This window comes from Microcaecilia unicolor, chromosome 5, assembly GCF_901765095.1.
Source record: "Microcaecilia unicolor chromosome 5, aMicUni1.1, whole genome shotgun sequence".
In the NCBI taxonomy this organism is placed as follows: Eukaryota; Metazoa; Chordata; class Amphibia; order Gymnophiona; family Siphonopidae; genus Microcaecilia; species Microcaecilia unicolor.
In genome coordinates this window covers 270,498,296-270,522,519 of record NC_044035.1, presented here as the reverse complement: position 1 = coordinate 270,522,519, position 24,224 = coordinate 270,498,296, and the positions used below count along the sequence as shown (strand labels likewise).

General features: G+C 41.4%; 1 protein-coding gene across 1 annotated transcript in view; it reads right to left on the bottom strand.

The window, feature by feature from the left end:
• Positions 1–23,509, bottom strand: part of CPOX (coproporphyrinogen oxidase) — a 29,130-nt gene extending 5,621 nt beyond the window's left edge. Inside the window, exons 1-6 of the mRNA XM_030204209.1 lie at positions 22,510–23,509; positions 19,132–19,275; positions 16,734–16,844; positions 16,175–16,316; positions 10,289–10,507; positions 3,939–4,043 (exon numbers count right to left, since the gene is read on the bottom strand). Coding sequence (XP_030060069.1) covers positions 3,939–4,043; positions 10,289–10,507; positions 16,175–16,316; positions 16,734–16,844; positions 19,132–19,275; positions 22,510–22,990 — 1,202 coding nt within the window. The 5' untranslated portion in view covers positions 22,991–23,509. The remainder of the gene's footprint in view (positions 1–3,938; positions 4,044–10,288; positions 10,508–16,174; positions 16,317–16,733; positions 16,845–19,131; positions 19,276–22,509) is intronic.
• Positions 23,510–24,224: the final 715 nt, after the last annotated feature.

Here is a 24,224-nt window from a genome sequence, read left to right as displayed (position 1 = left end):
TGTATACCCTTACACAGACACACCCTGGCGTTCCAAAGAGAGTAGGTACAGGAGGCCTGCTGTCGCATGGCGGCTACTTAGCAAGCGTGCAATTTACACAGGTGACTTATAGGTTCTCCAATACCCACTGTAAACTAGACATCTGCCCCAGCCATCTACTTAAATCCGCACCTGACTGTTTCTTAGCGGACCTCACTTCCTATCTAAACTACATGTTACAAAAAGGTTTATTCCCTGAGGAATACGGTAACATCCTACTCACCCCTATACCAAAAGACACCAAGAAAAAAAAAAACAAATGATCTCACCAACTATCCATCCCATTAGTAGTCAAACTGATGGAAAGCCTAGTTACCAAACAGCTCACTGAATATCTGGACAAGTTCTCATTATTACATGAGTCACAATCAGGATTCCGCCCCCTTCACAGCACCAAGACTGTACTAGTCATTCTTCTGGCCAAATTCAAGCGGGAAATAGCCACAGGTAAAAGCATCCTGGCTCCTCCAATTTGACATGTCGAGCGCTTTTGATATGGTAAATCACAACATACTACTAAAACTACTAGATCACTTCGGGATTGGTGGACATATACTTAACTGGAACAAAGGTTTCCTAACCACCAGAACATATCAAGTAAAATCAATCGCCTCCATGGAAAGATGACTGCGGAGTACCTCAAGGCTCGCCACTATCACCAATACTCTTCAATATAATGATGATCTCACTGGCCAAAGCCTTATCCAACCTAGGCCTCAACCCGTTCATTTATGCAGACGACGTTACAATCTATATTCCCTTCAAACACGATTTGGCAGAAATTACCAATGAAATCAAGCTTGGCTTGAACACCATGGTCTCATGAGCAAATTCTTTCCAACTGAAATTGAACTCTGAAAAAACACACAGCCTTGTCTTATCTCAACACAATAAGCTGACCCCCACAACCATAAACATCCCAGACCATACCCTTCCTATCTCAGACAACTTAAAAATACTTGGCATCATAATCTACCGCTACCTTACTCTTGAAAGTCAAGTAAACTCCACTACAAAGAAAATGTTCCATTCAATGTGGAAACTTAAACGCCTAAAACCCTTCTTCCCGAGAGAAACATTTTGTAAATTAATACAACCAATGGTATTAAGCCATGCAGATTACTGTGACGGAATCTACGCGGGATGCAAAGATCAACTCACAAAGAAACTTCAGACAGCCCAGAATACAGCAGCCAGGCTGATATTCGGTAAGACCCGATTTGAAAGTGCCAGACCCCTCCGAGAAAAACTGCACTGGCTCCCTATTAAGGAACGCAGTACCTTCAAAACCTGTGCCCTGATCCACAAAATTATCTACGGCGTAGTCCCAGGATACATGATTGACCTCATAGACCTGCCAAATAGGAACAGTTCCGGATTATTGCGAACATATCTAAACCTCCATTATCCATACTGCAAAGGTCTCAAATACAAAACAACCTATGCATCCAGCTTCTCCTATTTAGGTACAAAACTATGGAACACACTGCCAAAAGGAGTGAAAACAATCTACGACCATCTAAACTTCAGGAAATCACTAAAAACTTACCTATTCAAAAGGGCATACGCTATTGACCCAAAATAGATGCCAATGCCCTGCAACGAAGCAAATCCAGCGATCGTATTGGACACTATTTAACCTTCCCTCTCTCTGATCCCCTAATGCCTGATAGAAATGGACCCTTTATTCGACCACAATATCACCTTGTATTTGTTTCTCTACCGTTCTTGGCAAACGCCTACGGTACTATGTAAGCCACATTGAGCCTGCAAATAGGTGGGAAAATGTGGATATGTCCATCGAGGAAACTGCTGGTGTGTCCTATATTATTTGGTTTCCACATGTTAAAGAAGGGGAGTGGTCATTTCTATGCATGGGAAGCCCTGATATGAAAAGGATCAGTCAGTCAAAGACCCTCCTGCTTTGCAAGGGCTATGGCCTGGTGCTTTGGAACAAAGCTGAAGGGTAATGACTTTGCTTCAGTCACGTGTCTGAGGTGTGCCAGCATGGATGGCACTGCTGTTATATAAAGATCCCTGAGGATCAAGGTACACTGTTCTGGGGGGGTGGGGGGGACCCTTTAATGGCAAATAAAAAGCACGAACGACTATGACCTGCATAGAACGGCAGGTGCGGCTCTGGTCATCTTGTTGGGTAGACTGGATGAACTGTGAAGGTCTTCATCTACCGTCAATTACTGTGTTATTGTCTCTATTGTGTATAGAGTTTTATAAAAGCCTGTTTTCATGGATATGCACTAACTTAATCATGGAAAGACTTTTGAAAATTAACCTCTAAAAAATAATATATGCCCTACCCAAAAGGGAATATTACTACTACAAACTTAGATGAAATTTCTCTTGTTTTTCACTTTATTAAAAAGTCAGGAGCCAAAAATTCTGAAGTTATTCCCACGCCTGCGTGGGAGCAAATCAGACATTCAAATTAGTTTAAAATTAAATCAGAATAATCTAATTATCTCAGTAAACTGTTTTATCAAACTCCATTTATTTTTAGTCTGAGCACATTTCTAATTGTGTTTTCTCTCTATTTTATGTAGGCAGATTGTGGTCCTTAAAGGAAATATTGTAATTCAACATCACCAGGGCAGGATTAAGGCACAGTCTAATTAGGCATATGCCTGGGGCCAAACATATAGGGGAGGCCCTCAGAGATGTGCTTAATTCAATGACTCCAAAAAGCAGAAATCTGACTCATCAGCTGCTGAAGTGGGTGGAGTGGGGGGGGGGGGGGTGTTGGAAGGTAACCACAGCCACTGCTGCCTACAGAGGTGTCACAATCCTCCGGTCACTAGGGAGAACTGGAGAGCAGTCTGATCCAACCTGCATAGAACTCACTGATGGGTCAATCTCACATCTAAAGAGGCCACCTGTAAAATCTACATCTTATTTTCTGACTTTTTTCATTAGCACAGCCTGCAAGGATTCTTGTCCGATATGCACACATTTCATTGTGTTACTGAAACACTGTTATAGTGCAGTTAGTTAACTGTAACAGGGGTTCTCTGTAGACAGCAGGATAAGTCTGCCTCTCATTGGTGACATCATCTATCAGCACCATAGATGCTCTCTCCAAAAGCTCATAAAAACCTAAAAGGGTTTTCTGATCATGTGCAAGCCAACCCCCTACAATGCCTGCCCCTTTCGATCTCATGTTCTATCCTAGAGCAACTGGTGTGGGCGACTCGTCCTCGAGGGCTGCAACCTAGCTGGGTTTTCAGAGTTTCCCCAATGAATTTGCAAGAGATATATCTGCATATAATAGAGGCAGTGCATGCAAATAAATCTCATTCATATTCACTGGGGAAATCCTGAAAACCCAACTAGGTTGCGGCCTTCAAGGACAGAGGTTGCTCACCTCTGTCGCCCACCTCAGTTCTAGAGGGAATGCAGTTGGGTTTGTGTGGTTAACTTTATTCTGCTGTCCATGGAGGACCCCTGTTAGGTAAATAACTTATGGACAATCAGCATGAGTCAGTCACTCAACAGTGATGGCATCTGATGGTGCCATGGATGGATTAGTAATGTGATTTATCAATCAGTATATTTGTTGTGATTAGTATGTCATTCTTAAAATCAGTGTTAGTTTTATTATGTTGTCATATTATGTAAATGTTACTTTTAACCACAGGGTAAGGGATTCTGAAGGCTGGTATCCAGCAATTTGATTCTGCATTTCCACAAGCTTCTCAGGGAGCACCAAACAAGTGGCCCAGTTCCAAACTCCCCAGTGTTCATTTTAGACTGTAGTTGTGGTCAGGAAATTTTGAATAAAGTTACTATGGCTAGGACATCTTTACACTTGTAAATGAGTTCAACTTCATTCATGTCAACAAGATTTGTATTAGTTTCAGCGTCAGGCAGCAGTGAATTCTTACCTGGCAGTCAGGGGAAGGGACATGAGAATACTCTCAATCCTGGAGCCTGGTGTTGCAAGGCCGAACTTGGTGCCCCTATCATATACCAGGTTGAACTCCACATATCTGTGAAGAAAAGAAGAGAAAAATAGTGAAACCCACATGTCTTGCAGAATTTACATTCCTAGTTGGCAGCTGTGTGGTAGGCCACAGTCTAATTTCCATGTCAGCCATTCCTCATGAGACTTACAAGAACATAAGAATAGCCATACTGAGTCAGACCACTGGTCCATCCAGCCCAGTATCCTGCTTCCAACAGTGGCCAATTCAGGTCATGTGTACCTGACAGAATCCCAAATAGTAGCAAGAGTTATGCTACTGATCCCCAGGACAAGCAGTGGCTTTCTCCATGTCTATCTCAATAGACTATGGACGTTTCCTTCAAGAACTTGTCCAAATCTTTTTTTTTAAATCCAGATCACTGACTGCGGATACCACATCCTCTGGCAATGAGTTCCAATCCAGAGCTTAGCTATTCTTTGAGAGGAAATACATTTCCTCCAATTTGTTTTAAAAGTAGTACTATGTAATTTCCTTGAGCGTCCCCTAGTCTTTGTACTTTTTGAAAGATTGATTTACGTTCAAGCACATCACTCTGCCCTCATCTAACTGCGGGTATGTGATCATGTGCGAGGTAGTAAAAATTATTTGCCCCACACCAACCTAAAGAACTGGAACCAAAATAAAAGGATTAGCAAAAGAGTTATAGAAAACAACTTGTTGATTGCTGCAAGGCATCCTACAATGCCACCCAATTAAAAACAATTCTGATTAGGCTAGGTTGACAACCTAAGGATCCTCCTCTTAAAAAAAAACAAAACACAAACCCAATGTTATATTATTACATGTTGAACTTTTTATTATTATTATAATTTATTGCATTTGTATCCCACATTATCCCACCTATTTTCAGGCTCAATGTGGCTTACATAGTTTTGTTATGACATTCTCATTACAGAATATCAGATACAGTTGGTAGTGTGTAGAGATTAAGTAGGGAAGAAAGAGGAAGTGATTAGGCGGGTGATAGTAGAAGTGGATTTTCCTAACTGGTTGGGTTGGGAAAGTGAATTAGTGAAGCTGTTGGCTCTCGTTGTAGGCCTTGTTGAAGAAGTATGTCTTCAGAGATTTGCGAAAGTTATTTGTTTTGACAATTGATTTCAGGTCTGTGGGTAGAGCATTCCATATCTGCGTGCTCGTGTAGAAGGTAGTAGCATGCATCAGCTTGTATTTTAGTCCTTTACAGCTGGGGAAGTTCAAATTGAGAAATTTGCAGGATGTTCTTGTGGCGTTTCTGGGAGGTAGGTCCACTAGGTTCAGCATGTAGATCGGGGCATCTGCGTGAATAATTTTGTGTACAATCGTACATATCTTGAATGCAATGCGTTCTTTAAGTGGGAGCCAGTGCAGTTTCTCTCTTAGGGGTGTTGCACTTTCATGTTTAGTTTTTCCAAATATGGGTCTGGCGGCAGTGTTCTGGGCTGTTTGGAGTTTTTTGATAGTCTGTTCTTTGCAGCCCGCATATAGTGCGTTGCAGTAATCCAGATGGCTTATTACCACTGACTGTACCATGGTGCGGAAGACGTACCTCGGGAAGAACAGTTTTACTCTTTTGAGTTTCCACATGGTGTGGAACATCTTTTTCGTTGTGTTCTTCACGTGGGTATCGAGAGTGAGGTTTCGATCAATAGTAACTTCGAGAATTTTCAGGTTTTGTGAGACTGGAAGAGAGCAGTATGGTGTGATTATGGTAGAGAAGTTTTTTGTGTTATGTTGGGAGGTGAGTACAAGACATTGTGTTTTTTCTGCGTTAAGTTTTAGTTGGAATGCATCCGCCCAGGTGTGCATGATTTGGAGGCTTTGGTTGATCTTGTTGGTGATTTCATTTAGATCATGTTTGAACGGGATGTAGATAGTGACATCGTCTGCATATATGTAAGGATTGCAGTTTTGATTGGCTAGCAGTTTGGCTAACGGTATCATTAGGTTGAATAAGGTTGGTGATAGGGGGGATCCTTGGGGTACTCCACATTCGGGTGTCCATGGGGGTGATCTGTCCGCGTTCGTTATTACTTGGTATGATCTTGTGGTTAGGAATCCTTTAAACCATTTGATTACTGTGCCTCCTACTCCGAAGTATTCTAGTATATGTAATAGTATTTCATGATTAACCATGTCGAAGGCACTGGACATGTCAAATTGTAGGACGAGTATGTTGTTACAAGTTGCGATTGCTTGTTTGAATGAATTCATTGCGGCTACTAGAACAGTTTCTGTGCTGTGGTTTGTCCGAAATCCTGATTGAGATTCGTGCAGGATTGAGTGTTTATTTAGGTATTCAGTGAGTTGTTTCGTCACTATGCCTTCCATGAGTCTGGTTATGAGTGGGATAGATGCTACTGGGCGGTAGTTGGTTAAGTCCATTGTGTTCTTCTTAGCATCTTTCGGTACATAAGTACATAAGTAGTGCCATACTGGGAAAGACCAAAGGTCCATCTAGCCCAGCATCCTGTCACCGACAGTGGCCAATCCAGGTCAAGGGCACCTGGCACGCTCCCCAAACGTAAAAACATTCCAGACAAGTTATACCTAAAAATGCGGAATTTTTCCAAGTCCATTTAATAGCGGTCTATGGACTTGTCCTTTAGGAATCTATCTAACCCCTTTTTAAACTCCGTCAAGCTAACCGCCCATACCACGTTCTCCGGCAACGAATTCCAGAGTCTAATTACACGTTGGGTGAAGAAAACTTTTCTCCGATTCGTTTTAAATTTACCACACTGTAGCTTCAAGTCATGCCCTCTAGTCCTAGTATTTTTGGATAGCGTGAACAGTCGCTTCACATCCACCCGATCCATTCCACTCATTATTTTATACACTTCTATCATATCTCCCCTCAGCCGTCTCTTCTCCAAGCTGAAAAGCCCTAGCCTTCTCAGCCTCTCTTCATAGGAAAGTCGTCCCATCCCCACTATCATTTTCGTCGCCCTTCGCTGTACCTTTTCCAATTCTACTATATCTTTTTTGAGATACGGAGACCAGTACTGAACACAATACTCCAGGTGCGGTCGCACCATGGAGCGATACAACGGCATTATAACATCCGCACACCTGGACTCCATACCCTTCCTAATAACACCCAACATTCTATTCGCTTTCCTAGCCGCAGCAGCACACTGAGCAGAAGGTTTCAGCGTATCATCGACGACGACACCCAGATCCCTTTCTTGATCCGTAACTCCTAACGCGGAACCTTGCAAGACGTAGCTATAATTCGGGTTCCTCTTACCCACATGCATCACTTTGCACTTGTCAACATTGAACTTCATCTGCCACTTGCACGCCCATTCTCCCAAGGTCCTCCTGTAATCGTTCACATTCCTCCTGCGACTTGACGACCCTGAATAATTTTGTGTCATCGGCGAATTTAATTACCTCACTAGTTATTCCCATCTCTAGGTCATTTATAAATACATTAAAAAGCAACGGACCCAGCACAGACCCCTGCGGGACCCCACTAACTACCCTCCTCCACTGAGAATACTGGCCACGCAATCCTACTCTCTGCTTCCTATCTTTCAACCAGTTCTTAATCCATAATAATACCCTACCTCCGATTCCATGGCTCTGCAATTTCTTCAGGAGTCTTTCGTGCGGCACTTTGTCAAACGCCTTCTGAAAATCCAGATATACAATATCAACCGGCTCCCCATTGTCCACATGTTTGCTTACCCCCTCAAAAAAATGCATTAGATTGGTGAGGCAAGACTTCCCTTCACTAAATCCGTGCTGACTTTGTCTCATCAGTCCATGTTTTTGTATATGCTCTGCAATTTTATTCTTAATAACAGCCTCCACCATCTTGCCCGGCACCGACGTCAGACTCACCGGTCTATAATTTCCCGGATCTCCTCTGGAACCCTTCTTAAAAATCGGAGTAACATTGGCTACCCTCCAGTCTTCCGGTACTACACTCGATTTTAGGGACAGATTGCGGAGTTAGTAGGATGTTTCCTTTATCCGTGGGGAAGAGCCTATTTTGAAGCCTGTGATTTACGTGGTTCGTGAGGTCTGTTTTGAATTGTTTGGGTGTGGATCTTATTAGACTATTAGGGCATATGTCTAATTTGCATTGTGATTTGGCGTATTTTCCGAGCCAATGTGAGATTTCCTTTGATGAGAGCTTGTCAAAGTTGGTACACGATCGGTCTGCTGGGCATTCCCTGGGTTTCGGGTCTAGACATTCAAGTATGTTTGTGTAGTCCGTTGTATTTGTAGGTATCATGAGTCTGAGCTTTATGATTTTTTTCCTTGAAGTAATTTGCGAGATTGATTGCTGATGGGGTTTCTGTGTTGTTGGAGGTGGCTAATCTGTTTATGTATTCTTACAAAGTATCTTTCATTTAGTTGTTTGCTATGTAAGCCACATTGAACCTGAGTCACTCTTGTGCTAATGCGGGGTAAATTTGTCATAAATAAATACATACATACAACCCGAGACTACCAAAACAAATGAAAGGGAAAGAGGTAGCTATATCTCCCTCAAAATAAAAATCTATCAGTGTCCCTGGTAATAATAAAATTCAATGTGTTTCTTAAGTTTGCACCTCTAACAGCATTGATGTAAATCTATATCTAAGTATTACTGTAATGGTCTTAGAAGAAAGACTTTCCACAATAGGTCAGACCAAAGGCCCATTAAAGCTCTGCATTCCAATAGAGGCCAATCTAGACCATAAATACCTGTCAAGATACCAAAATGTTTCCATGCTGTTTTCCTCAGTTCTACCTTAATAGTTTATAGACTTTTTCTCCAGGACTTTGTTCAAACCTTTATAAAACCCAGCTACCCTGGTTTTACCACATCATTCTGGCAAGGAGTTCCAGAGAACTAAGTTTTAAGAGAAAAGTTTCACTTTTTTTTTTTTTAAACTGTACTACTTTGTAATTTTTTGGTGTGTTCCCTAGTCTTTTCAATTAAAAAAAAAAAAAAAAAAAAAAAAAAAGAGTAGCTAACTCGCATTTACTCAATTCACTCCACTCACGTTTTTGTGCATCTCTATAATCACTCCTCAGTTGAAGAGTCCTAACCTCTAACCTTCCTCATATGAGAGTCCTTCCATCCCATTAATCATTTTGGTCGCCCTTCCCTGTACCTTTTCCAGTTACACCACGAGGCTCATTTTCAAAGCACTTAGCATTCCAAAGTTCCATAGGTTTCTATGGAACTTTGAAAGGCTAAGTGCTTTGAAAATATGCCCCTATGTAACTTTAAGTGTTTTGAAAATACGCCTCTATATTTTTTTCAGATACGGTGACCAGAAATGCACAAAATATTCAAGATGCAGTGTCACCATGGAGGGCTACAGAGTTTTATGATATTCTACTACTACTACTACTACTACTAACTAGCATTTCTAAAGCGCTACTAGGGTTACGCAGCGCTGTACAATTTAAACATAGAAGGACAGTCCCTGCTCAAAAGAGCATTCTGACATTTATTCTCTATTCCTTTCCTAATATTCTGTTTAATTCTTTTGGCCGCTGCCACTCACTGAGCAAATGATGTCACGTAGATCCTTTTCCTGGATGGAACTCCTATTGTGGAACCTAGCATTGTATAACTATAAATTAGGTTAGTCTTCTCTAGGTGCATCACTCTGCATTTGTCTAGAGTCCTTCCAAGGATATGTTGCAGTAATCCTGATCAGAATAGGTTTGTGCTTCTTTGTAGTTCAATTCTGTTTATACTGAGGCTCCACATCCACCACATCATCTTTCAACCTCCCTCTCTGCCTTCTACAGCTAACCCATTTCCTTTCAAATGTTCCACACCACCTCCAACTTATTTCACTTAAAACTATCAGCTCTTCATCCAGATGTTTAGGATCAAACAAACCATTACTCAACAACTGCAAGCAGAAGAATCCAGTTCCTCATAAGTGGGTATGATGATGAATTCCTCACCCACATTCAGTCACCTAACCAAAAAGCTAACACTATGAACGCTGTATTGTGCATGACTTAAATTTCCACCAGGACCCAGTTGTGACCCCAGTGACTCATCTGGGGCCATGACCCACAGATTGGGAACCAATAGTGTTACTTACACAATGGACTTTCTGTTGTGCAAGTTAACTATAGCTTCAATTAAGTTACCAGGGCTTCATCTGCTTCTCCTTAGCTCTGAACAAGTCATCATAATGGAAACATTATCAGGATGTTCACCTCCCTGCTCTTTCTTTTCCAGTATGAATGGCCCCATCATAAGGCACTGTCCTGTGATGAGAACATGTCAGAGGACCACTCACCTGCCTCTCCGCAGCTGCTGCCACAGCTTTTCTTCAGACGTGAACGGATCATTGCGGTGCTTCTCTACAATGGGAAGGTAGCAGGGCACAATTGCCTGGGTACAGCTCTGCACAAACTGGAACACTTCTTCTTTAGAGGGTGAGTCAAGGTCATCAAAGAATATGCCACCAACACCCCGGCGCTCTCCACGGTGCTGAATGAAGAAGTAGTCATCACACCTGCACAGAGAATCCACAAGACGAGCACAGTGCAATCAGATACGAGGTCCCTTAGCCCTCTCCTCCCCCCTTCAGCAGAGAAGTAATCCTTTTTCATGGAGAAAGAAACTCCCACATTATACTTTTTTGTTAAACAATTACCAAATAGTGCTAAAATCTGAGTCCAAATGTCTGAAACTCAAATGGCAAGGAGAAAATGAAACAAAGATTTGCACTATACTTATTTAAAACATCTCTCTTCCTTCTTGCCCTTAAAAATTACAATAAACAAGGAGAAAAAGTTTAGCTATACAAAATTATTTTAAAACTGCCTGCCATAGACCTATTATTAACATAGTTGCCTTATACAAGTCTGACTGTGACGTTAAGAGGCTCCTAATGAAAATCACCCTGTACAACTATTTCTGCACCATGTGTTCCTAGACCCTCTGGAAGGAAACCTACTGCTACTTATCATTTCTATAGCACTACTAGATGTACGCAGCGCTGTACACACAGACACAGATTTAAAACTATTACTGCTCCTAAGCTTTACCCTTCGGGAGTGCAGAGAGGTTTTCAATTACAGTTCTCCCCCTCCTAACCTGAAAAAAAAAAAAAAAAAGAGAAAAGCAAAAATGGAAAAAGGATATAAGAGGGTATTAATCAGATACTCTGCCTCCTAAAGAGACCTCGGCCTACTGGAAAACACAACATGGGAGGGATTGTGAAAAGCTTTCTGTGATTAGGCCAAAAGGGAGGCAGTGGTGTGGAAAGTATCAGACAAGCACCCTGTGCTGAACTACGATGATAGCTTCCTAAGCAGAAATGGAAGAGATACAAGGGGAAGGGCCAGAACCAGTCCAGTACTTGACCAAATATCCAGTGCTTCCATTTAGCTATTCTCGCTCTGTAGCAGCTTCATCTGACTTACAGCCTGTTTCTAGTTTATTTATCCAAGACCCAGTAAGGTTTTCAATAAGAGATGTAGATACTATGAAAAGGACTTTTGTGCCCTTAAATTAGGTTCTTTCTACAGGACAAAGTTCAGCAGGCCAGACTGCATATCAGATGACCACAAAACATACGAGACCTTGATGTAATACTTCATCCAAAAGACAACTACCCTCAGCGATAGTCCCTACCACCACTAACACTAGGTCACCATTCCAATATGGGTCTCCTCCACCACTGCCTGCAGCACCCCCGGTTCTTACAGTATCTCAGCCATGCTCACCAGGTCCAACCCTGTTCATCATCACGGCTCCCAAGGCCATTGAAGCAGGTTTCTAATTCATTCACAGCTTCCAAACATAATAAAACTGCATTATAGCACAAAAGAGGAGTTTCACAACTAGCTTAACATGGTACCTAACACAACTCCTGAATAAAACCTTTAATCCACTAAAGACCTGAGAAAGTACTTAAAGGCTACAGCTTGCAAAATTTCTCTGTCGGGGTAAAAGAAATGTGTTCCCCTAGATAACACCAAAAAGGCAAGCCCTTTCTGCTCCTGGGCTACTGCACACCGCCCTTTTTTTTTATCTCCTACATGCAGACAAAAGCCCTGAGTGAACAGTCAGTCTTTATTCCAGAAAAAAGTTAATCCTCTGCTGTTCATGACACGATGACCAGCCCAAGATAAACCAGCCAACAGACAGCACCAACAAAATCCACTGTATAGATCTCCCTCATTTAACTATTCTCTTAAAATGAACAGCCAAATGAAACACATCCCATTCTATGCACGAGAAAGAAAAAAAAATCTGCTACCTTAAAAAATAAAATTCCTCCCTTTCATATGCATCGTTGTATGCAATTTTCAAGAAAAACAAGAAGCTCACACTTAGTTCGTGAAGATGCACAAGTGAAGAAATTCAGACTGTATTCATTCAAGAGAATGCAGGGAACTGCAAACACCAGGCCCAGACTTGGTGCTTTAAACAGATAGCAAACACCAAAATACTTTCCAAATATCCTCAGAAAGATAAAATACATAAAAAATAATTCCAAGCTTAGTAAAGTGGCGGTTTTGTTCCTCAGGACATCAACATGCAATTCAAACTTTAGTTACATTGAGTACTTCCTTTGCTCATCTGTAAAGCAAACAAGTTCAAAGAAATTACTGGCGGTCTGGGCAGATCTGGAACCGAATCCTTCCTGCTGTACAGCTCAATTGCCTATCTGGGCCTGTACCCAAAACCCACTTTAAAATATATAGGGTCCGATATGCAGTCGGCGGTCTGGCACTGAATTTCCAGGTAAAGGGAGCTGGCTAAAAACATAGCTGATTAAGTGCAATATGCAATATAAAATTTACTCTTATTAACTGCTAAACTCCCCTTTACAGGGATCAATGCGGTTTACAATAAAATTTAAAAAACGAAACCAAAAGCTTACAAAAACAAACTAAATTAGATAATATAATACATCATAACAATACATTAAAAATAGTAAAGACAGAATGCAATAAAATCATATTTATTTATTTGGATTTTGCTCACACTTTTTCAGTAGTAGCTCAAGGTGTGTTACATTCAGGTACACAATCTAAAGGGTGTCTTTGACTAAAGATTAGCTCGAGTTATCAGCAGCAGGGCCCATAGGCTAATCTTTAGTCAAAGACTAAAGTTTGTACCTGAGGCAATTGAGGGGTAAGTGAATTGCCCAAGATCAAAAGGAGCAGCAGTGGGAGTTGAACCAGCCACTTTTAGATGTCAAGACCAGCGCTCTAACCACTAGGCCACTCCTCCACTACCTAACGGACAAATCTTCAGGAAACAAGTTAAAAACCTTTGTAAATATAAAATACATTATTTCCATTCTAATAAAAGATGGAATTGAATTCCACGATGACACCCATTTAACTAGAAATATGGCCTTAGCAATTATAGAAAATCGCACACTCTTAATAAAAGGAGGGCTTAAGACTAATTAATTTTGTAATCTAGTTGATAAACCAAGTAAAGACACAGAAACCATATCAACCAGTAAATTAGATGCAAGCCCATACAAAACCTGAAAAAAAACAAACAGGCTGTCTTAAATATAATTCTCATTGATGAGAAGCCAATGCAATTTACAAATTAATTCTGAAACACTACTATATTTATTAAGGGCCCTATTTACTAAGCCGCATTGTAGGCCCGCTAACATTTTTTTGCGTGCTAAAAACACTAGTGCACCTTAGTAAACAGGGCCTTGTCTAAAAATTAATCTTGCTGCCGTATTCTGGATAAGTTGTAACGTTTTGACATATTTAGCAAAAACAACAACACTTGAACTATCAATGCAAGAGCCTGCTGATTAAAAAAAAAAAAAAAAGAAGATTGAACCAATATTAACTGCTGTGAAGTATTTTTTCACAGAGAGGGTGGTGGATGCTTGGAATGCCCTCCCGCAGGAGGTGGTGGAGATGAAAACGGTAACGGAATTCAAACATGCGTGGGATATGCATAAAGGAATCCTGTGCAGAAGGAATGGATCCTCAGAAGCTTAGCCGAAATTGGGTGGCGGAGTAGGTGGGGGGAAGAGGGGTGGGTGGTTGGGAGGCGAGGATAGTGGAGGGCAGACTTGTACGGTCTGTGCCCTGAATAAGGCAGGTACAAATCAAGGTAAGGTATACACATATGTTTGTCTTGTTGGGCAGACTGGATGGACTGTGCAGGTCTTTTTCTGCCGTCATCTACTATGTTACTATGTAAAAAGAGTTTTCTGCCATAATTTGTTCACATAGGTACCATAAGACAAACAGGAATTAAGTACTACACCTAAAACTCTTGATTCTGATTCTACTTGAAAAACTTTATCTGTAAACAATGTAAGAGATGAAGGTATATGAACTCCAGAATTACTGAACCATAAAATTTTAGTTTTACTAGCATTTAGCTTCAGTTTGTTAACCTGTGCCCAATCCTGAACCTTGTTAATCCCTAGCTTCAGCTAAATACTACTACTACTACTTATTTCTATAGCGCTACTAGACGTACGCAGCGCTGTACACTTGAACATGAAGAGACAGTCCCTGCTCAACAGAGCTTTCAATCTAATTAGGACAGACAAACAGGACAAACAAGAGATAAGGGAATATTAAAGTGAGGATGATAAAATAAGGGTTCTGAACAAGTGAATAAGGGTTAGGAGTTAAAAGCAGCATCAAAACGGTGAACCAAATCCCGATATAGGTTTGGAACAGATATACAAAAATATATCAGCATATAATAACTCTCCAGAACCTAATTTTATTTTACTAAGTGTGGATATAAAAAAATTTAAAAGAATCAGGAAAAGTAGGAAGCCTTGAGGCACCCCACAAACCCAGAAACCAAAACTATTTTGTTGCACTGCATAGCTATGATTAAACAAAAATTCTTGAAACCATTTATATACTGATCCAGATAGTCTTATTTCACTTAATCGCTCTAATAATAAACCATGATTGTGTCAAACGCAGCTGATATGTCAAATTGGCGTAAAATTACTTGCTTACGTTTACATAATTGTTCTTTCACAAAAGAAGTCAAAACTAATAAAAAGTTTCTGTACTGTGAGCAGCTCTAAAACCAAACTGTGCAACATGCAGGCAAGATCCAACATAAGCTTCAATTAACTTTGTAATAAAAGGTATATTAGCCACTGGTCAACAGCTGAAAGATAAAGCGAGGTCTAAACCCGTTCCCTTGGGTATGGGGGTGATAACAATTCGCCCCATATGTAATGGTAGTGAACCAAGTTGTAACAACTCATTAACCCCTAGTAAAAGCCATTGAAGAACTGCTGGCAGAATAAATGAAAATAATGAAATAGGACAGCTATCGGAAAAAACAATAGGAATGGGAAGATCTTGAAAACAGTGAACAAAAAACTAGTTGTGGGTCCCTTTCTCTAAGCTGCGGTAAAAAGTGGCCTGCGGTACTATAGGCGCATGTATTGGGCGCATGCCAGGCCAGTTTTAACCACTTCTACAAAAAAAATTTTTTTTTTAATGGGACGTTAAAAAAAAAAAAAAATGAACCTAGCGCATGCCCAAAACCGCCCTTAAAGCCCCCCACTGATTTAGCAGTAAGGGCTCACGCGCTACACACGCGCCAAGTGCTGATTACTGCCGGAACCGGCGCGTGTAGGAGGAAATAAATAATTCATTCATGCATTATGGGCGTGCACCAAATCCATGAAACTTTCAGTAACCGCTTCTTATCACATGCAACAACTACATCGTCTCTTTCTATACATCAAGACAAAAAGTCTTGACACAATGGTTCACACCATGATAACATCAAGACTGGATTACTAAGTTTGTAACTCAGGCAATGGAAGGTAAAGTGACTTGCTTAAGATCACAAGGAGCAGCAGTGGGATTTGAACTGGGCACCTCCGGATGTCAAGACTGGTGCTCTAACCACTAGGCTACTCCTCCACTCCTGTTATTTGAATATTTCACAGTGCTAATTGTTTATTGTCTATGTCCAAGTTACGCTTGCTGCACACTGCCTTGAGTGAATTTCTTCAGAAGGGTGATAAGTACATTGCACACATAATTACATCACCTGCTCTGCTGGATAACACCTTCTTCCTGGTTTTAGTTTGGGGCTGCAACTGTAACATGCTGTAAAACTGCCCAGCTTTACAGATCTATCTTAAGATTTTTTTTTTTTTGCTTTCCCAAAAGCACGGGACTTGTCCACATACCACTTCTTAAACTTGGGATAGAGCCTGGGGTCGTGCTTATCACAGGCCTCCTTTAAAGTTTTATGGAAATGGACAGCATCGTTCTCATTCAGGTACGTGGGTGTAAGGTCAGTGCCACCCCCAAACCACCACTTCTTGCTCCCTGCAAAATAAAGGATATTTGTTGCTGTCTTCCTGAGAACACCACAACCTTTATAGAGATCTAGAAAAATAATTTATCAGTTCCAAAACTTCAGAAATTTGCCCATTTAATATATATTTTTGTGGCCTATTTTTTGATCTTGTAATGGACCAAATGCTGAACAGGGTGTTAAAACTGCATTTCTGTAGCCCAAAGCTTACCTACATCCTAGCACTTGTGTAATGATATTTTCAAAAGGAGAAACATTTGCTGTGCCATAAAATTAAGGTCAAAATCAGAAAGGAAGGCATCAAAAATAAACAGTCTGGCTGTTTATAGACAAAATTGTGCAGTCAGACCATTCATCTCAGGGGAGGCTGCAGGTGTTATAAAAATCCAAATTATATAATTTTTAGTTCTGAACAGTCTCTTACTTACCATCTGCTTCCTCTATTTCGAAATATCTGTAGTTGAAGTGGATTGTGGGGATATGTGGGTTCTTGGGGTGGATGACGGAGCTCACTCCCATCGCACAAAAAGGCAATTTACCTGGGTAACAAAAACCAAAGGGAAAAAAGACCTCATGGACCTTGAATGTTTCACTGATGGTTTAGATCTGAGAAAGTTTTAATAAAATTAGGCAGAAATGCTACAAAAAAAATTAGCATTAGCAAGAAATAAAATCAAAGCAGAGAAAAAATTACCCCTGAAGATGTACGTCAGCCTCTCTATGTAGCACCCAAGGAGCAATAAGAAAATTGATTCAAAGCAATGCTATGCCAGCTTTATACCCACATTCTGTTCTGTAATCCCAATCCCCATTAACATGCTGAAGTGCTAAAGGGTACCCCCCTCTCCGCATTTCCAACCCTCTCAAATCCCCAGACTTAAATCCACACAGCATTTGCGTGTTTAACATTACGTGAAAAAAATCAGTGCCAGTTATTCACACTGTGGGCCAATGCAATAAAGTGGCCAGCTTTGGCACACACGCTAACCACGTGCAAAGCCCTGCTCTAGGCCAGGGGTGTCCAACCTCGGCCCTTGCCAGGTCGGGTTTTCAGAATTTCCACAATAAATATTCATGAGGTCTATTTGCATACAATGGAGGCAGAGCATGCAAATAAATCTCATGCATATTCATTGGAGAAATCCTGAAAACCTGACTGTACTGTGGCCCTCAAGGACCAAGGCTTGCCACCCCAGTTCTAGACACTAGGAGACAGAATATTTAAAACCATGATAATAGTCAAGTGTGCAGAGGACAAAGGCTGAACACATAGGGCTGTAACAACAAGTCTGAGGAGGCACAGATGGTTAGGTCATTCTTCTACAGTAGCTGCTACGAGGATTTACGGGCTGCATGTTTGTTGATGTGTCAAGTAGAGCTTAGATGGCGACCCTGGCTGTAAAGAACTAAGGGGTATGTTTACTAAGGCACGATAACTTTAAAGGTGCATTAAAAATGCTAAGCCACGTTAAATGCTAATGCGCCAATACATTCCTATAGGTGCGTTAGCGTTTGACATGCGTTCATTAAAAATGCTAATGCGCCTATAGCGCAGCTTTGTAAACATAGGCATAAGGCTGGTGCCGGGCAGACTTGTACAGCAATCTGGTTTAGGATGGGCTGGAGAGGGCTTTGACAGCAACTTCAGTAGCTGGAACGTGAGGATAGTGTTAGACAGACTTTTACAGTCTGCGTCCCGAAAATGACAAGACTAATTCAGACAGGCTAGAGTGGGCTTTGGCGGCAACTCCAGTTATTGGAACGTAAAGGTGGACTTCTATGGTCTATGTCCCAGAAAGACCATGATCAAGTATATCACATTCATTATTGGTTTAATTATGACTTGATAATGAGTGTGACTCTTGGGCAAACTGGATGGACCGTTCAGGTTTTTACCTGCAATCCTTCACTATGTTACTGCAAGAATGCGGAACCCGCTTTCTTCATGATCAGCATAAGTAAAAAAAAAAAAAAAAAAAAAAGAACAGGGAGGTGACAGTTCTGTACTAAAGACAGCTACAGCTCCACACAGGTAAAAGCAGAAAAGAACTACATCAGCACACATTTGTGCAGGTGCTGGAATACTAATCTGAACATAAAGATCAACACTGCAGAACTTTTATGCAGACAGGGTTCCAGGACATGTGCCTATATGCTTTCCTGCTCAGACATGTGACCTACACTAGCTGTCCTTAGTAGAAGCTAATGTGAAGTCCCTGGTTAGTTAACAAATTAAGTGCATATCCTATCTGAATATAATGTAATGAATCAGTAGGCAGAAACTGGGTATTATACTGTGTTACAAGCAGTGCGCTAAAACATCAGCACACAGTTCTCACACAAGCTTTCAACACTGGTCCCAGTAGTGGAAAGCCCATAGAGCCCCAGTTGCAGCACCCTCAGAATCATCCCATCACATCCAAAAGGCAGCTTGCTGGGAAGACTGCATGCAATGATCCAAGCAGAAAGTTAGAAAAGTAAAATAAAAAGCAATGCTCACCATGGACCAACATACAAATCAGGAATGCTCATCTGCCTTCCTATTTTCAAAGAAGCAGGTACTTCACGGGTCATAAACTTGTCTTTAAAAAACAGTTGCAAAGTCCATTTAAAGGGCCAGATGTACTAAAACAGTGATCCCATATACAAGAGCAACTTCTTTGAACACCTGCTTGAGCGTTTTAAAATAAAACTGAATTGTGGTGTGTAATATCAACCAGATTAAGACAGACAAAATGACAGGGAGACTCAACACTGGCCTGCCCCACAACTACACAGCACTCTTATCTCAGAATGGGATGAAGGTTCATAAATGAGATGTTTTACCATCCTTGACTTCCAGCGATTTGCCCCGGCTGTTCATCTGCTTTATGGCTTGCTCAGAAAGATGACCATGCACCACTGAGATATTCACTCCTGCTTTCTCAAAGATGTTACCATCCTGGAGTACACAGCTAATGCCGCCACCACCTTGAAAAAACAGAAAACAGACATCTGGAAAACCATCTCTGCAGGAAAGCTTTAGAAAAAAACTACATCCTCAGTAGAGATACTGAGCCCTTGGTGGGTGTATATTTCCTACCAAATACAATAAGATGTATAGAAACATCTGGCTGTGGCAAAAGCTCAGAGTAAGCCTAAACTTAAAATTATTCTTTCAGTCTAAAGACCAGATTATGAGACAGGGAAAATGTATTTTTCAAAAGTTGATCACTTCATTCAGCGTCCCAGGAACACAGTTCTTTCAGCAGCGAGACCTAAGTGAGACTTAAGATGGGGAAGTGATCCTCCATTATAACATACTTAATTTCCTCAACCTTCTAAGTCATATTCAATGGAAAAAAAAAGTCACTCATGCAACATGCATCTTGCTTCTAGCCATGATGGTTGCTGGCTAAGGAGGAGCAGAAACTTGCTGACAAATGATCAGTGAAATAAACATATTCAAAGTAAGATTATATTTTTATTTAATTTTCTTTTCTTTTGAGCATGAAACACAGGCCTGGAATCCTTTATCCCAGGCAAGCTCAGAGTAAAGAATGACATAGGGACAAAGTCTGTCCCCATCGGCTCTGTCCTCATCTGTAGAAGCTTCAAATGCTTATGATTTTATATTTAAATATTTTTATTGAAGTATAATAAGGTACAATATATTGTGCAACTGTTTATATATCACAAATAGAAAACAATAACAACGAGTAACTATAATAACCTCCCCCCCCCCACCTTGCAACCACAAAATTAGCTGACTTCTACTACACCAAGGAACCCAAATCCACCAGGGGTACAAAATACAACCCATTCTGTATGTCCTAATGGAGAAGAAATATGCCCTACGAAATACTGTTATGATTTTTGTTTATCTGTGGATGAATAATAAGTCATCAACTATCTCAGGATTCAGTCTAGCTCTCCTACAATAGAAAATGTCTTCTCAGATCTGCTGGTACTAGGAATGCACAGGATTCCCCCCACCCACCCCTGGTGAAAAGTTTGTACGTTGTGGCCAGCACTTTTGTTTTTCCAAAAAATTAAAACATAGTCATCTGCACCATTCGAACACAAATAACTGTCCAATTCATTAACAACCTTCAAAGCAGAGAATGACATGGTGACAAAGTTTGCCCCCATCCCTGTGAGCTCTGTTCCTGTCCCAATCTCAAGCTCAGTGGCCATATACCAAAGGAATTTTCCCAGTTTGTCTCGATGAGGAAAATGCTTAGCATATACGCTCCATGGCACAGGTGTAGTTTGGGGTAGGCACTAGGGAAGGGACAGTGCCCCTAAAATGTTGTAGGTGCTAATGCTAAATCGCTCGTCCTCCCCCTACTGCCAATATGACTTCTTCACCCTTTGCACCTCCCCCTTTCTCCACAAGCAAGTCGACAACCACTACCTATGCTCCCTGGTCTGCACTTAAGGATTCAGGACCCAACAATAAAAAGGAATTCATAGTATAAAATAAAATCAGTGATTTTTGCAACATCCTTAAAATGTTTAAAGTATTAAACAAGCCATAACAGACACAAATAGACTTAAATTGTTTATCAGACATGATTCTGCTCTTTTTCTCTCTGCAGCTTCATCACTTCACTCCCTATTCCCCCTTCACCCCCCCCCCCCCAAACCTGAAATTCAACAGCATCATCTTTTCTTCTAAGCTGCTCCTTTTGGTCTGACCTGAGAGTAGCTCTCAAAAGCTCAGGAAATGTATTAAGTTAATCCCATAAAAAGGTCATCACCTTATCTATCTGCTATTGACCTTTATTTCAGTGCAGTAAAACATTGTTAGGTTATCAAGACAAAGAACAGCACACCGGAACAAACTGACCATGAATTACAAATGGATTATTCTGCTTGTATCTGGCAACTTATTAGAAAACTAAACAACAAAACCAGGCAGGATTAAGGCATAGCAAAATTAGGCACATACCTAGGGCCCAAATGTTTCGAAGGGGCCCTCTCAAATGTGCAATTCAATGGCTCCTAAGGCAGTTTTTTCCCCCAGGTTAATCAGCTCCTAGCAGAAAGAATGGGGTGGAGGCGATCAAAGCCATGGCTGCCCACAGAGGTCTATCTATTCTCCACACCGTCTGTGCGCTGTTCTTCATTTAGTAGGAATAAACTATCGGTGCTTCTTCCTTGAAGTTATCTCCTCTGCAGACAGCCTAGCTTCTGGGAGTTTTAAAATGTATTTCTAATACAATGGGCAGCCCAATGTGCTTCATTTACCTAAGGATCACCAATGGTCAAGTACAGCTCAACCATTAGGCAAGACTAGGCAAATACCTAGAAGAGAAATGGGGGGGGGGGGGGGGGGGGGACGGGACCCGTTGCAGTCAAAGCAAAAGAAAAACAAGGCATAGTGCCCCTCGGGTGCACGGAGCCACCACACAAACTCAAAGAACCATCATTGAACACTTTTACCTGCAGGATGGGTAGGCAATTTTTCAAATCAGCTACTGGTAAATTGTTATAGAAAAGCATTAACATCATATTTATGTGATTTGAATGTTCTAATGTGTGCTCATTAGATGTTTCATTAGTATTATGCTGACATCATATTATATCACTGGTATTTGAACTTCAGTGCTGTTAAATGCAAATATTTTTGATATGGTTTCATGGTAGTCCTATTAAGTTTTAATCTGATGCTCTCGTTTACCTCATTTATTTTATTCATGTTTATATTTGGCCATTTTTACCATTGTTATGTTATTAAAATTGTAAGTTTTATGTTAAACTCTACCTACTGTACACCACCTTGGGTGAATCTCTTCATAAAAGCAGTTAATAAATCCCAATAAATAAATAAAATAGCCCATTCACCCGGAAAAATGGCTTCTGGAACTGCCATAAATATTTGTATGTGACACACCCTACACACACCACATGGAGGCATATTTTCAAAGCACTTAGCCTCCCAAAGTTCCATAGAAACCTATGGAACTTAGCCTCCCAAAGTGCTTTGAAAATATGCCTCAAAGTGTAATATTTAAAGACTTGGACAAGGGGGAGGGGAAATTAATTGAACAGGAGTCATAAGGCTGAAAGTTCGGCTCTGCCCTGAACAGAAACAACTTTTAATTTCTAGGTCAACTCTGTACAATGGGAGTGTGCTTCTATCGATTAAATTAATGCACCGATAGGTGTAGGGGCTCCAAGGCTTTGATCATGCATTTTAACCTCAATCTAATCCCTCACCTTCGCTCCTCTCCCATCGGTCCACGGTGAAGGTGGCACCACCATCGGCTGCTACCAGTGCTCGGCAGACTCGCGCCTGGGTGTCCAAGATGAGCAGCTCCATGCGGGATCTCATGCTGCCGCGGCTCAGCTCCTGCTCCAACTCGTCCAGCGGGCTTACTGGCGGTGCCATGAAACCCTGGCATCGCAGCGCCAGCTCCTTCGTCTCCTCCGGTAGTGCCACACTCTTTGCAGCCTCTGCCCAATGCAGGTGGCTCAGGCCAGCGGCCAGCAGCGCCGCCCCTGCGGCTGCCCAAAGTGACGCTTTCCCCCGCAGCCTTTGTTGCTTTCCTCCGGTCCGCCGACCCCCAGCAGCAGAGATCCAGTGTAGGGGCCGAACTCCAGGCACCGTGGGAATAAGGCAGGAGGAAGCGGCGGAGGAGAACATCTGAAGAGCCCGGCTACTGCCCTTCCGCAGCCCACATACCAGCAGCAGAGACATTGGGGCGACTGTGGGAAGCGATACCGCGGGGAACCAACAGAAGCAGGGATTACACGCACACACTAACACAAAACTCAGAACAAGGTTTTGTCACATACATGCATACCCACACAGTAATGGATACCATACACACACAGCAATAAAAAATCAGCAGAGACCCACCGGACTAGGAATATCTATCATACACACACACCCTTAGCCCCCTGCAATAATTAACAGTAGAGATATACACAGCTAAGCACAGGAATCATACACAACCCAGACGAGCCACAATAATTACAGGAGATACTCACAACTACATACAAGAAACACAAAGTACAGTACAGAGGACACACACAGAATCAGCGGGGAAGATAAACTATAACCATGTGTACGACAGACAAATGGCAGATAATACTGAGAGAATTAACGTGCACTCTGACGCTCCAGTACAGGACCTCAAACTAACCCCACGTTCATAATCTCAACTACGCAGCGCTAGCCCCCACACAACTGACACTGTCTGAAGCACAACACATCTTCCTCTTTTTGGGGAAGCCTTTAGGTGGGCCTCTGTACTCAAGGCGTTCTGGGAGTGGTGGTTCGCAGACCTCATTCATACTATGTCGCGAAGAACAGGAGAACTACAACTCCCATGAAAGCGTCTCTTAGTGATGCGGAAGTGGAGGCCACATCCAGGTTTGATTAAGAACAGGAGACGGCATGAAGTCAAAACGTTGAAGGCACTTAGGTTAGTCTAGGTCTGTTCCCCAAGGAGATTTAACCTTCTTGGTTTCCCCTTCACCGTACAACCACCGTCGTTTTTTTTTTTTTTTTACGTATACGCAAAACAAAGCTAACAAACATATGAGCTGTCGCATCCATGTATCGTTTTTTTATTGTTGGTAGCATTTTTATTTAATCTCAGTTACATTTTCAAACAGCTTGTTTTCAAACTTGTTAGCTTGTGCAGCATACGGATGTATACAAAGGAAGTATAATAACGGAATAACTTTTCATAGGTAGATTAGTAATTTCTTATAAATCGTAATCAGTGTGTCATTTGGAGGGGCTGGTTAGCATGTGCTATATTCGTGTATAATTAATTCTACTGGTAAAGGACCACTAAAACAGACATCATGTTATGAGAATTAGGTGTGCAACATTCAGAGTTTCTATTTATTTATTTATTTGCTTACTTATATTATGGCAGTTATATCTCACAGTAAACATGAATTAGGTTGAAACTTGGGAG